Source organism: Rhopalosiphum padi, chromosome 2, assembly GCF_020882245.1.
Source record: "Rhopalosiphum padi isolate XX-2018 chromosome 2, ASM2088224v1, whole genome shotgun sequence".
Lineage (NCBI taxonomy): Eukaryota > Metazoa > Arthropoda > Insecta > Hemiptera > Aphididae > Rhopalosiphum > Rhopalosiphum padi.
The window spans coordinates 62,752,249-62,770,327 of NC_083598.1; the positions used below are offsets into that span (position 1 = coordinate 62,752,249).

The 18,079-nt window shown below is 24.2% G+C and overlaps 1 protein-coding gene across 7 annotated transcripts; it reads left to right on the forward strand.

Moving 5' to 3' along the window:
• The first annotated feature begins 2,313 nt into the window (after positions 1-2,313).
• LOC132921586 (putative leucine-rich repeat-containing protein DDB_G0290503) lies at positions 2,314-11,710 on the forward strand. Of its 7 annotated transcripts, none has more exons than XM_060984686.1 (18): positions 2,318-3,134; positions 3,194-3,259; positions 3,334-3,603; positions 3,783-4,030; positions 4,613-4,815; positions 5,676-5,803; positions 6,017-6,093; positions 6,161-6,307; positions 6,379-6,637; positions 7,125-7,322; positions 7,401-7,556; positions 8,435-8,554; positions 8,617-8,646; positions 9,558-9,740; positions 10,124-10,252; positions 10,582-10,731; positions 10,801-10,915; positions 11,156-11,686. In XM_060984686.1, exons 3-17 carry the CDS (start codon positions 3,505-3,507, stop codon positions 10,906-10,908), a joined length of 2,235 nt encoding a protein of 744 aa, XP_060840669.1. In that variant the 5' UTR covers positions 2,318-3,134; positions 3,194-3,259; positions 3,334-3,504; the 3' UTR covers positions 10,909-10,915; positions 11,156-11,686. The 7 variants fall into 7 exon arrangements, with proteins under 7 accessions (XP_060840672.1, XP_060840671.1, XP_060840670.1 ...); XM_060984685.1 differs by having other exon boundaries at positions 3,357-3,603; XM_060984687.1 differs by having other exon boundaries at positions 2,317-3,259; positions 3,357-3,603; positions 9,636-9,740; positions 11,156-11,687.
• The last annotated feature ends 6,369 nt before the right edge of the window (positions 11,711-18,079 follow it).

Consider the following 18,079-nt stretch of genomic DNA (forward strand, 5'->3'; position numbering starts at 1 on the left):
AGATCAAACTCAGCTTCTGATAACGTACCGAAATGAGTCGCGCGATTAAACAGCCATAAGTGGCGTTGCGTAAGTTAGGGTTGCAAATTTAACCCGCGTAGTATAGGGATTATTCATGTTTTGCATTTTTTGTAAAGTATACCTATACATTATTTCTAACCATGACCCATTATACATTTTATAGCTCGTAAAATTACGCATTCATACATGTGCATATGTGTATATTTCATGAGTACTCTATATAGAAGTAAATATCAGACCTATTATTCAGTTCCCGATATCCGCGCGTAAGGGATATAGGTAATATCAATAATATAGACTACTAGAGAATATTAAATATTTGAATAATGAACCAAAGTAAAGAGCACCGGTATAATATGTTAATCGGCTGGTGAATCATATTGATAGTGAAAAATAATTGACTATTTAATAATAATTATATTGTTATATCACGGTCTTAAAAGATAATCTTCTAAGACCGTGGTTTTGGATTATATAATAATAAAAAAATAATAATGAAATATACAGTATACACATATGCACATGTATGATTGCATAATTTTATGAGCTATACAATTTTAAATGGGTCATGGTTCGAAATAATGCATATATTTTACAAAAAAACATGAATAATCCCTATACTACGCAGGTTAAAGTAGCAACCCTAGCTTACGCAGCGCCATCTATATAGCCGTCTAATCTAAGTTTGAGTATATGCACCTCACTTCCGTCAAAAAAAATCTCATCATTTTGAAAATGTTAGACTATTATTATATTTGTTTATAAGAGGAGAAGCATGCAACAAGTATTTATTTTAAAATTAATTTTAATTGACACACAAAAAATAAATTTCATAATAATTTATAGGTACTCTTTTTGTGCAAACGTGGTTTGAAATTAATTTTTTTAATTATCTAGTATGCCTCTTTAGCAGTCTTGTAAAAAACACTTTTAAAAAATTATTAAAGTACTGCTATAATACTAGTGTATTCGCATGAAAAAGTATTAAAAATACTGTAATGTATTTTACGAATACTCACAAAGTATTTTTACAATAATGAATAAACTTCAACTTGTCAAATACAATAATAAATTTATTTTATACAATAAATATTTTAATTTTTGAAACGATAAACGTCAATTAGAGTAACCTGTAGACTGTAGTAGCCAGTAGGCAGTAGCTGGTAACTCAACTCACAAGTAACTGAAGTAAATACTATGTTATGACGTAGTCATGTGGGTACATGGGCGATAAGTTCATATTGTTGTATAGCCAATAGCCATAAACGGGTCAATATATTAAATTTACTGTTTACTTACATTCTATGGCAACATGGTATGGATGTATAATATATTAAATTTATTTATTTTATCTAAGTCTTAGGGTCCTTTTCCATGAGCGTTTTTAAAACGCGCGTGTAGCTATAGCTCACGCGCGTTCGCGCGTTTATAAATTTATTATTTAACACTCGCGCGTCAAACGCGCGTTACCATTCCATTCACCATTTTATATTTATTTTCCAAACGACATCATGAACTCCGAGGAAGAAGATGCTGTTGCTCTTGTTTTAATAAAAAGAAAAAGAAAACATACGACGTTATATTGAATGTACTTTTGGGATACTTGCAAACAAATGGAGAATTTTTCATAGACCAATTAGTGTAAACACGGATTTTGCCGAAGATATAATAAAGGATTGTTATATATTACATAATTTTTTAAGAGAACGAGACGGCTACAACTTTGGACATACCTTAACTGACGAATTAAATACTTTACAACAGCAGGAAAATGTGCAAGATGGCGTAGTAGCAAACACTATTCGTGATCATTTTTCTACGTATTTCGAAAGTGATATCAGAGCTGTACCATGGCAAGATTCGAAAATTTAATGAACTATATTACATATTATTATAAATTTATATTTAGTAATTATTTTTATCATGTGTATTGTATATAGTAAATTTACCTATTTATCTATAATATATATTTTAGTTTATTATATTATACTTTTTTTGTGAGAGTGATTTCACTATTAACTTTCGATTAATTTAGTCTTATTTATTAATATAATATATAAAAAATACAAATTATAATTATAATCTTTTTACGATAGTGATTTACATAGGTTATTAAAACATTTGTTAGATAGGTATAATTTTAATTCATGAGACATACCTAACTGGTTATAATGGAAATTAAATTTGATTTTGAAATTATAAGCGTCAGTTTCAAAGTACATAGATAAAATTGTAAAAATGTTGGTATATATAAAAAAAATATGAGTAATCGGTATAGTTTATGTACAGTGTACTTACCAATGTTATTTTTTTCTGCTGTTGTCTGTTGGTTGGTTTATCGTCAAAATTATCGTAAAATATTTTACTTATATTTTCCCAGGCCTTTGATTTGGCATTTCTCAAGCTATATTCAACAGTTTGAGTGTTCCATATAGCATTTTCGTTTTCAATTGCACTTATAAATAGTTCAGTATCAATACATTCGTTTCTCGAATCCATAGTAAGTAAAAAATTAAAAAATTATAAAACGAAAAAAACGGTTTTCTATATACAGTTTTCGTGATAAAACAATTCGCATTAATGGAAAATTTGACAGTCATGATTTTCTCGATATTTTTCCAATTATACCAAACCCTGGACTTTTCACACTTTTCGCATAAATTATAGTATAATTAGTAAACTGAGACGCACGTTTTTCTTCCCGTGGAAACGTCCTAATCTACGCCCTAACGCTATCTAACGCGCGTTTAAAGAAGAACGCGTGTAGAGGCAAGACCTCGCGTTCACGGGCGTAAGACGCGCATTTAAAACTCACGCGCGTTTAAATGGGTACGCTTGTATTTCTTCTAATACATTCTATAAACGCGCGTCTAAACTCACGCGCTTTCGCGCGTTTAAAAACGCTCGTGGAAAAGGGCACTTACTGGTCTATTCCTGTCATGTTGCATTCCTGTATTTTTGCTTAACGCCATTTTGATATTTTTAACATTTTTTCTTTGTCTTAATTGTTAGTTGTAATTTTGTAAATTGTAATGTATGTTTTAAGTCTTAAAATAATTGTTATCGTCTTTCAAGAAATTACGTGCTACAACTTACTACTTAGTGCTTACAAAGTTAGTTACAACTCATCACTCGATAGTACTTTGGTGTTATTTTTTTGACTTATGCACAGGTACCTACTGAAAAAAAAAATTAGTCAATGAGCTATGATGGAATGAATGATGATGAAAGCCTTTAAGTAAGTAATATATAAATACCGAATACTTGATCATAACCACATGTCATTTTTAAACTTACGTGTATGTAATTTAGGTTTGTGTTGTTACTTTTTATAGTTAAAATATATTTTAGAAGAGATCAATTGGTCTTTGAATTAAAGTTTCTTGATAGTATATGCAATAGTATTGGTCTAGTGTTTCATTGAAAACCTTTTTTTGGATATTATTTGATTGGCCCCAACCATATAACTGAAATTATTTCAAAATGAATGAACAAGTGCAAAATGCTAATTTGATGAATATTTGTAAAGAATTTGATAAAACTAGTAGTTCGTCAAATAACACAACTTTCCATAGTTTTAATGTAAGTATACAATTATATTGAAATATTTATAATTTCATTCCTGAGGTACTTACTCAAATAGGTACCTATTTAGAATTATTATTTTAAAAAATCAGCTACCCTGTTACAATAAATTATACCTATTTATCATAAGTTAGTAAAAAAGAGGTTTTAATATTATTTATAATTTATTTCTATAGAACATGGACACTAGTCAATCAGTCTTAGAAAATGACTTTAATCAAAACCTCAGTGATCCTGTAAAATACTTTGATTTGCAACGCATGATCATGGATCAAAAAAATGTAACCATGTCTTTAAAAATGTCCGAATATGAAAAAGCGTTAAGTGAAAGGGATGACACCATTCAATCCTTACATACAAATATGATGAATTCTCAAAATAACAACTATGTTCTGAATAATCAGTGCAATAATATAATGGAAAAGTAATGACTTTTACAAAAAAAATTTCTTAGTTTTAGAGCCATTTCCATATTTTTTTCTTGTAGTAAATGTAAACCTCGCAACTCGATTTTATATTACACAGGTGGCCATAACGAGCCTCTTGATTTAGTCTCACGCGGCTCTTGACATCAAGCTTAGAATAAAACTATTAACTATTTTAATTATTTTATAAACATCTCTTAACAATCTGGCTCGCTTGGAATTAATTTTATAAATTTGCGGCTCCCAAAATTAATGTTAGCGGCCACCACTGTTTTATTAATATGCGTTTTTTAATAAATTATGATTTTTAATATTGAAACTTATAATGTTTACTACATTACAAGTTTAAATTTCATATATTCAATATTATGATATTTTATATTGCCTTAGAAAATATAAATATTATAATGTAATCTTTTTATAATAGTCTTTTATTTTTTAGTTTATCTACCTATACACTATAAATAATAATATTAATCTAAATTATTTATTGAATAGTTAGTAAAAATTTTTGTTATATTACAAATATTTATATGAAAAATTGTCAAATATCCATTTTCTATGTTAAATATTAATTTTAGGACAAAATCAGTGAATGATACATGTATCCGCCTTAATGCAAGTTTCACAAATATTTGTGAACGTTTAAACAGACTTGGCGACACAATAGATAATGCAAGATCCAGACAAAAAGATGTCATGATAATGGTAGATCAAACTACTAGTACATTTCAAGAAAAAATTTTGAGTATTTCAGATACTGTTGATGAGTCATTAAAGCAAGGTACTGTAGATATTATTTATAAATATAATTACAAGTTTCTTATTATTATGCATAAAAAATAGATCTAGTGCGCAAAAAAAATTTATAAATATAAGTATTTCAACTATATTTTGATAGAAAAATGCATCATTATTATACAATAGCAAACATAGAAAAAAAAGCTCTAAATGTTAAAATGTTAACTAACTTCATAAAAAAGATCAGTGTTCACCTTTCTCAGTCATTTTTCCTAATTTGCAAAAAAATGGTAAAATAGTAGATATTTGTTAACTTGAAACTGTCACAGATCAATTGATTAAGTGTTATAAATACATAAGATTTTTTTACTGGATTTTGAATATTAAATAAAATACTAATAAACAATATTTTTATTATGAACATTTCAAATCTGCCACATTTTTTTTTTTTTATAAATTAGCATAATTAATATTAAAACCCATATTTATTTAAAAATTAAAATTTTTCTATCTTATAAAATACAGTCGTCACAATAACTCAAAAAACTTGACAACTCAAATGTTTTTATTCCTCTGAAAATATTAATTAACATAAATTTGAGTTAGATATCTCAAGTAATACATATTTCGAAGCAAATTTTTATCTCCTTTTAACTTCGAGTTATCGCGACTCGACTGCATATACTTTTTTAGTTAGGTATAACTTGAAAAACAAAAAAAAACTTATATTAAATTATACCTATATCTGGATAGATATTACATTCAATTTACAATTGAAAATGGTAAAATACTATTTTAAATGAATAATTCCATTCTATATACTATTAAACAGTATAAATAAAAAAAGGATAACAGCGATAACCAAAAGATTACATTTTTTATTAGAATTGTTTTTCTTTATAGTGACAATAGAGAAAATAAGAACAAAACAAGATTTGGAAATGTTGGAAAATAAGTATTCTTTAGATATAGTTACTTTTAAAACAAATTTACAAGAATGTACTAATGAAATAGAATGCTTAAAAAAAGAAGTAAGTTTAATAAATTATTTATTATAACATTTATAACATATTTTAAGTAACAAATATCAATAATTTCTTCTGTAATCTCTAATTTTAATAGATCATGAAAAATAAAAGTATCAATTTACTGTATTATAGCTAAAAAGATAATTGACTTACACTTTTCAATAATATAAAATTTATATATATTAATATAAATAAAAAAATTTTAATTTTTTTTAGAATCATTTTTTGTCTGAAAAACTGAATGATGCAAACATAAAATTAAATGAAGAAAAAAAAACAGTATTTAATCTTAAGTAAATCATGATAATATAAATAGTAAATCAATGCATACTTGCTAAATAATAATTTTTTTTATTTTAGTCAAAATTTTGAAACCAAATTTGGAGAGATGAAAGATGAAAATCTACAGCTTATAAATCAAAATAAATCTATAGATGAAAAATTTAATGAAATAAGTAATAAAAATCAAACTTTGTTGGATGAACTTGATTTACTGAGAACTTCTCTGTAATTTTTACAAATTTAATATATATTCTAAAAAAATTGTATACCTATAATGTATCATTTATGTTTATTAGAAATGAAAACAGAAAACAGCTAGATATGCAATTAAATACAATTAAAGAGCAATCAGAATTGTGTGATAATCTAAAAATACTTGAAGAATTAAATGAAAAATTAAAAAAAGATAATTATACATTAAAAGAACAGAATGAATATCTTGAACAAATAAATACAAATTTGGTAGAGGATAATAGTAATATTAAATTGTCTCAACGTGGAATTCAAGAAGAAACTGAAAAGAAATTTAAAGATATGTGTGAAAATTATGACAATGTAAGTATTCTATAAACATATTTCAGTTATAATATTTGCTAATGACCAAGGTTTGACACTTGTTCTATTTAACACGTTCAACGCTGTCTATGATTTCGTAGGTCATACCTCGACGCTGCGTTCATACCGTGACGCGATGATTCGATAACACGAATCTAGAAATAACAAAATCTCAAACCAATTATAGATTTAAATTTAGAGTATATTGTCTACAGCCGATGTACATTTCAGAGCTTATTATAATAAAATTATGGCGGATACAAACGTACATGTTACAGACGCGTAAATTCATTACTGGCCCAATAGAATAAACTGTTGACACTTGTATGGCATCATCGGTGTTGAAAGTGTTAATAATAAAAATAAAATTATAAATTGATCAATACAATACAATTTATATTTTTATTAATATTTGTAGAAACTTTTTAGTGTTTAAATTATTTTGTATTTATGTATTTATTTTTATTTTTATAAATATATTTTCTAGTTACTGAAACTGCAAGAAGAAAGATTTATAGATATAACTGAAAAATTGGTATTACAAAAAGAAAAAGATAATAAAAATCAAATTGAAGTAATTGAATTAAAACAAGAAATTGAAATGTCTAATAAAACAATAACTGGCTTACAAGAAGAATTAAAAGCTAATTATGTGTTGATACCTGAATTACAAAATAAAATTGATGTGAGTACTTATTAAAATAAATTATTATTGTTTATTACTTTATAAAATAATATGAAAGAATTAATATTTTTATTTTAGGATTTAAACACAAATTTAGTTAATAGTTATCAAGCACTTAGAGACTCTACTAAAAACCTAATTACAGAAAAAAATGAACTGGAAAAAGAAAAAAATGAACTAGAAAATCAAAGCAAAGAACATTTTAGTCAAATTGAAAAACTAACTGCTAATTATGTGAATATATTAATTAATAATATAATCTACAGAATACAGAACAATTTTTTAACTCATTTCATGAAAGACATTTTTAAATTTTTATACATAATTTGACGTATAAGAAATCGTATTTTTACTATTTCTTATTTTAATATTTTTTAAGTTTTTATTTTCTGAATATTGAAATTTTAAATAATATTATTCCATACCAGAATATTTTAAGGAGTATTTAAATATATTAAAATTGAATACCTATTTAACAAGTAGTTAATTAGTCATAATCTCACAAGTATTTAGTGTTTAAGAAAGCAAAAGTAATAGGCCAACATTTTGCAGGACACACTAGTGCTATTCTACTCCACTTATCTAGGCTTATAAATTAATTAATTAGCTATTCATTAAAAATGTGATTTTTATACATAAAAATGTTTCTTTAAATATTCGGCTTTTGATTAAGAAAATAAAAATGTGTTTTGTTCACATTATTATTTGTACACAAATTGGAATTACGATAATATATAAATTTATATTAATAATTTTATTATATACAGTAAAATCCTATTACAACAAACTCCAGGGGACCAAATTTTTTTTTTTTTGTTTTAACAGAAATTTTGTTGTAATGAAAATTCAAATAAGCTCTTTATAAACCCTGATTTTTGTTAGGAGACTTCTATAACTTTTGTTATAACAGGAATTTACTGTAATAAGAAAATAATGAGTTCAATAGACTATAAATAGGTCTTAAATTTATATTTTGTTTATTTAATTTTTCTAAGTTTTTTTAAGCTTTTTTAACATATTATATAAATATTTATACATAAGCATTTAAAATAATAAATATAATCATTACATTTAATCTAATCTATAAAAAAATTTTATTTCATAAATCTTAGATGAAGTATAAATCAAAAGCCAAACAGTTATATGTAGAAGTTATGCGACTTAAATATCAATGTTCTAGATCAGAACAAAAAACAAAAATTCAACAACTTTCAGTATTAGATACCATTGAGGTATGTAATCTTAAACATTTTCTACAAAACTATTTTTGTTCATCTCTGACTAATTTTTTTAGATATTAAGTGATGAAGATAATAATAATGATGTAAGTACATTTTTTTACACCTTTCTATGCACTATTTTTAATTTTTATACTTTACTATTCGGTAAAATACTATTAAAAATGGGATTTTTGGTAGAAATACGATTGAGAACATATAATTTTTATTTTTTTATATCAAAGTTAATGATTGTTATAAGTTTACAACCATGGATAGTAATGTAAAATTTATGGCAAACTTATAATTAAAAACTCATTTTTTATTTATTAGGTAGCGGTGTTCAAACAGTGGTGGATTTACTACGAGACTCATGAGGCTCAAGCCTAGGGCAGCAACTTGTGGGGGGCGGAAAATGTATTATGTTGTTTTATTTTTATTCTCGAAAAAATGAACAAAAAAAAAAAATTGAACCATTACTATTTTTCACTCCCAGGGCTATACCCGATCACTCTTTGATGTTAGCCCATTTAAAGTATGATTCTTGGATAGTATTAAAAAAAGGGGGGCTGTAAACACTGAGCATGCCTCAGGGAGCTGTTAAGGTTAATCCGCCACTGTGTTTAAATATTTTTATAAAATTTTAATTAATGACTTTCAAGAATATTTTTATTGTATATTTTTTTTTATAAATATACATTAATTATTATAAGTAAATTATTTTAACAATTTATATTATCATTAGTACTTTTATATTTTCAGTTTAACAAAAATATTTTTCTTGAACTATAAGGATTAACTTTTGATTATGTCTAAGCTAAAAGTCAATTGTTTGACTAACAAAATACAACATGCTGAATTCTTCAATAATGTTTGTTCTCAAACATATTAGTATTTTGAGTTAGTAATAAGTTCTTTTTTAATTTTAAGTGCTCTTAACCGTTTGGGGAAAAAAGTATAAGTTTTCAATCATTTGTTAATCTAATTATTTAATTTATTATATTAAAAAAAATAATAGGACGTGAGTATAGTTGAATTCAATAACCAGGATGTATCAAACATGAATGTTAGTTCTACTTCAAGCAAACCTTTTCAGAAATCTAACTTGTCAAGTTTAAAAAGAAATTGTTCACCTGTAAATTATACTGGTAATTCTAAAGTGAAGAAATATACAACATCTATTGATGTAGCTGCCTCAAATGTAAGTTTGAAAAAGTTAACAAATGCTTTTCTTTATAAGAAATAAAAAGTATTAGTTATGATTGAATATTTTTTATACATTTTAACTGTAATTTATAATTATATTCTTAGTTTCCTTATGAATATATTACATTTTAATTTTTTTGAATGTCGATGACTTAAATACAATTTGAAATTAGTATTCAATATTAATATTCCTTTATATATTTTTTAATTTATTATTTTTATTAACAGTGTATTAAAATAAAATAGGTCACTATAAGAAAAAAAAAATAAATTTATGAATTAAAAAACAAAATTTTATAATAATGCTACAAACGGCAAAAACCTTAATTTTAAATTTTATCTAAATTACCATTATTGTAATAATTTTATATTTTGAAGATATCAACAAATATTTCATCAAATATCTTAAAAGAAATAAATAATGCAAGACAAATTGAAAATTCATTAAATTCATCATTCAAGAGTATTAGTTTGATACCCTTAGACAAAAACGCCAATAAAATAGAGGTAATACAATTTTTATTAAGACTTATTTATTATAGTGTGTGTAAAATTAAACACAATTAATAGTTGAAAAAATGTCTTGATGTTCAACTTTGAAGGTGGTTTCTGATAAGAAATTGGATTACTCATTTACATCACAGAGAATCACTTAATTATTTTGGGTTATAACTTATGACAATGATATCAAATTGTGTGATAGTTGTTGAAAAAAAAAGAAATTAATAATTAAACTTAAAATGATGTGTATTATAACTAGATTTTTGTACATTAAACTTACCTAAATCTTTAATATATTTAATATATAATTCAATATACTTTTTTCTATTAAATAGAATAAAATTGAGATCAACCAAGATATAAATTATGATATTGATCATAATTCAACTGTGAGTCCTCAACAAATAAAATCAACCTCAAATATAAATAAGTATCCTACCACCAAAAAGAAATTTAAAATACCCACTGATATTAAGTTATCTCAAGTAAAAACTAAATTGTTTGATTAATAAACAACTAATATTTATTTATTTATTTATTATGTGTATTTTCAGAAAAAAACTAAATCAACAAATATACAAAAGACTGCCTGGACTAAACCAAATTCACCTGTTATTATGACTGGTCCTTCTCCTAAACTTCAACCTAAATTTAATAAATAATTAAAAAGTAAGTAAGCAATTTGATTATTAAAAATAAATAATATACAAGCATTTTGTTGGCAATTTCTATTTGTTTTTATCTTCGCATGTTAATTTTATCATTTCTAATTAATTTTAATTTAATTCCTAAATTTTGTACAATTGTTTCAAGATAAGAAAGATTAGTTATAATTATTATAGTTTGTATTCAATTATTTGTTTTATTATTAAAATTAACTTACTGTTTTTTGTGTTTATAATTCCTTAGAATTTTGAAAATTGTCATATTAGAAAATTTCAAAAACAACCAGAAGATTGCATTTATTTTAGAATAAAATATTTACTTATAAGACTCAAGATATTGTTAAATTAGAATTTATTTTTTTTTTTTAATTAATTTTTTTATTCAAACAAAAATTATTTTTATTTTAAAACATTAAGAAATAACATAATCAAACATTGTAATAAATTTATTAAATTTTGTTAACTGTTAAAATATTATATTGTGAATAAATGTTAAATTAGTGTAACTAAACAAATAAGAGTAGAATAAGGTTCTTCAAGTATATTGATATTATATCTACTTACTGTGGAGAACACATGACTATGTAGGTATTGGATTACTAATAATAATTACATTAAAAGTGGAAATTTAACAAAACTTTCACGAGGTTAACTAATTGTATTATGTTTATTTAAAATAAAAAAAATAGTGTAGGTTATTGTGTGTGTGTGTGTGTGTGTATATATAGTATTATTATAAATTTTTTTACAGCATCCCTATAATTTTAATTTTTAATTATATAACATTTAAAATACTCTATGTAAACATTATAAACTAAAGGTACCTAAATAGACTTTTCATATTTTGGTTTTTTGTGTGAAAATAACTATATTTATAGTTTTTAAGTCCTATAATACTATACTAAAAAAATTAAAGTACAGAAGAAAATGTTTATAGTTATTGTATGGTTTAATACTTTAATGTTCAATGACCTAAAATTAAAGTTCCCATATAAACTGTTTTATATGTCTTCTGGTATCTGGTGATGGCATTATTATAATGATACTGATGTTTTCACAATTTTATTTAATGATTAATGATCTCACAGTATAAACTATATTGTAAATATGGATATCCATCAAATTTACCATTTAACTATTCCATTGCTTACAAATATGTACACCATACACAGTGAATCAGCCAACAACGACTCATAGTTTTATACCTCAGTTTCTTTAGCCAATTTCAACAAAATTATTTAAAGGATAACGAATTATTATATTCATGTTCTAAATGGAAAATTAAAATAAAGAACGTAAAGTGGTATATATCATCTTTACCATCTAAATAAAGTATAATATAGTTCTCCCAGATTTCTAAACAATACAATTGATGAATCAACTAATTGCGTTCTATACGTCTATAATCTGGTTGGACAAATTAAACAATAAAGGTCTCTATTAAACTCTAGATTTAGCTGAGTCTTTACTCATTTTTAGAATAGTATTCCAAACTTAATCTAGAAAAACTGATACTTAACAAAACCATGTTAAAGATAATTTGGTCTTTGAGCATCCAATAATTTTAGGATGCTGTAAGAAAACAAAATACAAACTTTCTAATCGATACATTTATTGAATTGCGTGATTACAAAAGCGTAATTTATATTACATTTTTAAAGATTTTGACAGCAAAATGTTTAAAATATAAATCATTATTTATTTAACCGATTTAGGGTTACATGCCATAGACCAATATTATAATATAATAGTACAGTAAATTGAGTTAGTGTAAAAAATAAAACAAACAAAACGAAATAGAATATTTTAGTAGTATCATTGATTATATAAACCATATTATCAATGGAAGTATGAATAATAGTGGGTAATATTAATAGGACAAAAAATCAATATGTTTGGTATTAGAGTTTAAATTTTAGTTTCTCCAGCCATTGAATAAAATATTTAGGAGGGGTTGTGAGACGGTCGATTCTGAGTCCTCGATGGTCGTGGATAGGGCATTCAAAAGCTATGTGGTATATATTCTGCTTCTCCGCTCCGCATTCACATTCAGGCGAGTTTCTCATACCGTATGAGAAAAGTCATACCCAATATATGCAAGGAACCTACACATTTGCCATGTGAAGTTCTTATTCTATTAATAAGTGTGCACCACAGATTGCGTTTTAGAGCACCTCAAAATGTACCGCAAAGCTTTTTTATTATGTAGTTTCTGTCGCTAAGTTTGGCGGTGGTATTTTCAAGGTGAGTTTTGAAAGAGAGTTTTGTGCGATCTAATGTTTTGCCAAGATATTTGGGATGGAAGTTATGGTTTAGAGCGTCAATATAGTCCATTGAAATTTTATCATACAAGTAAACCGAAAATTTATAAAACTTACATAATTAACAGAAAAAATCGAAATATTTTGAACCTTTTTTCTAATATCTAGTAAATGATAATAAGAATATTCAGTGAAAATTTCATATCCCTACAATTATTTATTTTTAAGTTAGGAATTACAAAAAATATAATCAATTTTATACAAAAATGGGAATTTTTTCTTAATTTTTAGTTTTCTCGGTTATTTTGAAATATTTGGAATTTTTGACTAGTTGTCCAAAAATATTAACTAGATCTAATTTCCAATCAGAAACCACTCAACTTCTAGGTCTAAGTTGCAAATTAAAGCGTTTTACTACCTCAAAACCCCAAAAGGTATAATAACAGAATACAGAAAGAAAAATAATTCACTCGTCTCTGTAAAATCAATATAATATACATTATTAATAGCTTAATTTAAAAACCAAAATAGTGAGAAAAAAAATGCTTTTTATAAAATGTTTTAATGTGATTAATTAAGTTTATCTTTAACATAAAATATTACTCTGTATATACACAATCAGAGTCATATTAATTCGTTATATATTATAATAAAAATTATAAAACATTAACTTTTTTTTTAAAGCGGAATAACTGAATAACATTAATATTTTACCTATCTAAGTTTTAATGATAACATTTTTAATTTTATTTTTTTATTTTATTCTTATATAATCGAATTAACCAATTCTTAAATATTTAACCCTATCAAATATATTTATCAAATGTCATAATATTTCCGCATGAACCTTTTTCTGTGACATTAATAATAATACAATATGGGAGGTGATGCAATTGTATAATATTTTTACTTTTTAGTACCTATTTAATGTGACAGTGTTATATTTGCTTTAACAGTGATGGGTGACGAGTGTATTTATAACTAATTATCATTAAGACATTAAATAATATTGTTCAATATTAACAGATGCCTACCTAGTACATATCAGCTACCATGATATAATAAACAGGTATATAGGTTTTAGGTATGTAGGTATATAAAACTTATTCATAAATAAATTATAAATAATATAAGTGTATATAATAGGTACCAATATAATAATTAAGAGCATTGAAGGTAACAATAATTTCTGTAGTCAATAATAAGGTAACTTATATAATATTATTTTATTATTTTATAGAACAAAGCGAAGGGGGTCGCTGGTTTTATGATGCATTATTTTTTATTTTATTGCTCTATGTGTTACTGTATAAGTGTTAAACACAAAAAAATAAAACATAAAAACTTAATTACTTAACCTTTATTATTCTAATTAACTTCTTTAAATCTTTGTCACATAATTTTTTAAAGTACATTTTTTTCATTGAAGAAACCATAATAGTCAAAATTATAAAATTATTTAGGTACCTATAAATGTTTTAATGATTATCTTTTATTTGTTTAATTTTTTTTTCGAATTTGGAATTTATTTTAAATCAGGCACAAATGATGCTTCAACTCTTAAAGGTTAATAAAATACGATAATATAAATTAAATAATGAATTAGTTACATTTTAGAGACTGAGAACTTTAGAAAAAAAATCATCCAGATTCCAGACATTAAGTGATGGAAAATCGTGATTTATTATTAATTTATTTTTATTATTTATATTTTATTTAGTATATGCATAATATACATTAATCATACCTACATGAGTACATAATATATATTTTAGTATTTTACTATATGTCTATAGTATTGTTATTATTAACTCAAAAGTTAATAATACCTTAATGTAAATACCATATAGCAGCGTGAAAAGGTACATAGTACATACTATTAATTGATAATATCTTAAAATTAATTTACATATTTTGAAAATATTATTGCAACATTGCGTTTATTTAAATTCATACGTAAAAGTTTTAAAACCCAAGAAATATGTTTTTGAATTTAGCAAATAATTATTATCGTTATTTATCATTAAAATATGTTCTCGCAATTTCGTCAACAATTTTAACTTCAGATATTTATAAAAAGTAAATAATATAATTGTATATTTGTTAGGTTTTATTTTATTACAATTTCAAAAATTAGCTATAAAAATTAAAGAATTCCTAAATATTACTACAAATTACTTATATCTAGTTTGTAAATTTTTATGATTTTAACGATTTTATAAAAATTTAAACTTAAAATGCCTTACCTATGTATTTTTGTAATATTTTTACAGAATAAACATATAAGAAAAACTTATGTGCCATCTTGAATTAAATTATTTTCAAGAATTTTGACTCAGTGATAAATTTTAATCGTTAAAAATATGTTAAAAACTGGTTTTTCGTAAAAATTTAATTTATTTAGATTATTAAAAATGCATTGATACAATTTTTTTTATAAGTATTTGATGTTTAAATTATAACAAACGTTTGCAAATAGGTAATATTTATAATATTTTGTAATTAACAATTTATAAAATGTTGAATTTCTATATCCAAGACTAGAAAATGTAGTTCAAGGTTACTCATAAGTAATTCAGACTGAAGCTAAAAGATCTTAAAAATATATAAGCATAATAATTTTGTTTTATATAGACATTTGAATTTTAAATTTTGACAAAATGACATATTTAAACGACGAATAATGATGTTAATTATTTTGTTTTAATACAAAAACATTCGCGAAGACTTAAAGCTTTGATGTATATTTGAATCTTTCTATACCTAACAACATTTTCAAAATATTTATTTATAAATCAATTTTAAGCAATTAAGCTACTATCTACCTACTTATTTTTACTATGAACTTATTCACACTGTTTTACTGTAAGACAGTGCTGTAATTAAAGTGTCAAAGACCCAGGTGCAAACAAATGTGTATGATGGGTTCCTTTTTCTTGAGATACATAAAAAAGTCGGACTGACTTCACACTATGGGAATTTTTTACTCCTTATAAATAGAATAGTATTTTTGGATGTAAGGTAATCGTTGCGATTACTTTTAATCCTTTACATATTTTTTTTATAATAATCAGCGAGTCTATTTATGTCACTCTAGACTTGGTATTTTTCACAATATTTGGATAAAAATTCCAAGTATAACGGACCAGACTTTTACATTTTGTTATATGAACTTAAATGTTAAATACAAGATGATAATTAAGGCTAGAGACTTCATGCCCTAAAAAACCTTAAAATATGCATGCATTTATGCCCTTAAGAATCTCTAAATATACTATTAAAAATCAAAATATGCATTTAAAAAAAGTATATTTGTAATAAATAATAATAATATTTGTAGACATAGTCCATAAATAGATAAATTTGATTAATTATCTGAGATAATTATTTTCATTTTTTCAAATTTGTTTTCATTTTACATCGAGTTTTAGTCTAAAATAAAAACTACTTAAATCGAATACATTTGTATATTTTTAATACAGGTAGTACTAATTAGGTACCTTAAAAATTGAGCTATTAGATATTTTCTTCAGTTGGGAATTAAAAACTTACTCATTCATATAAATAATTGTAAAGTGCATTATACAATGAAAAATGGTCAAACGTGCACTTATAACTGAAAAATGGTCGTATATGTAAAGTATGTAACTTAAATTTAAATATAAACTCGTATTGCTGTGAAAAAAATTTCTATATTACTTATAGTTGTTTTTAATGATTATTTAAGAAGTCCCGAGCCCTAATAATAATACGATAATTATGAATAAACTTAAATCAAATTAAAAAAAAAAAAAAAATGAGGACTATCTGCCCAGTGCTATGTAGTATGTAGTACCACCTGCACCTATGATTTTTACGGTACTGCTGTAAGATACTATAAGAAGATACCGACTTGAAAATGAATAACTAATAATATAAGATGGTTTAAATATGAATTATCATCATATTATCATAATAATTAATTATGAATAATATAAAAAAGAAACGTTTTTACAAAAATTAAATCAACCTTCCGTAATACTAGTAGTAAAATGAATTACTTTAATATACTATATACCTATACTCAATATTAAAAAACATATTATTACCATGAAATATATTTAGTGATATAGGGTGATTGATCGTTTTTACTCAGAATCGTTTTTTGTATGCATAATTATTAATGATAGGTATATCAAAATACTGAATATCATTGAATTCAAATTTAACACATAAATTTTATAACCTACTCGACACCTACTGTATAACAGAGTGGTATACCCACTTGCCAACCTTTTTTTGTATGTAATTTTTATTTCACATAATTATTGTATTGAATAAGATATTGATAGGTAGTCAATGTGATGAATCATTCAACGTATTATTATTATAAATCAAGTGTATAATATTACATATTGTGTATAACTGCAGGTATGGAAAATAATTTTAAGAAAAAAAATAATTGTATATATAGCCGTATATAAGTACATACAAATTAAAATTATTTTTTATGTTAATAAAATACTATAAGACAAGTGTAGGATCCAACCTATATTGTTAAAATAAAAATGTATTATAATCTTTTAATCTTTCATAAGTACCTATGTAATAATGTAAATTGTAATTGTAATACACTTTACACACTTAAAAAATTGTTTGAGATTTTATATGGTTGGAATATTGGACGTTGTGGCCCGTGCGGCTGTGATGATGAGCCCACTAGCCCAGAGCCCTAACTAGTTAATTGGTTAGTTTACATAATTTCAAGAAATGTTAACTTTTTCAAGTCTTGCAGGAGTTAATTTTGTTTTATTTTTCTTATTTCAATTTTGGTCTTGGTAAATACATTCAGGTTTTATCTATGCTTGACGGTTTTAACTTTTTTAATATTCATTTATTTATTTTTATTGAAATACCCGGCATCAAAT

Coding starts and splice junctions, on each gene's coding strand:
- LOC132921586 (XM_060984684.1), top strand. CDS start 3,505: ATGAATGAACAAGTGCAAAATGCTAATTTGATGAATATTTGTAAAGAA. Junction 8,555..8,616: donor CAGTATTAGATACCATTGAG/GTATGTAATCTT, acceptor TAATTTTTTTAG/ATATTAAGTGATGAAGATAA. Junction 9,741..10,123: donor TTGATGTAGCTGCCTCAAAT/GTAAGTTTGAAA, acceptor TATATTTTGAAG/ATATCAACAAATATTTCATC.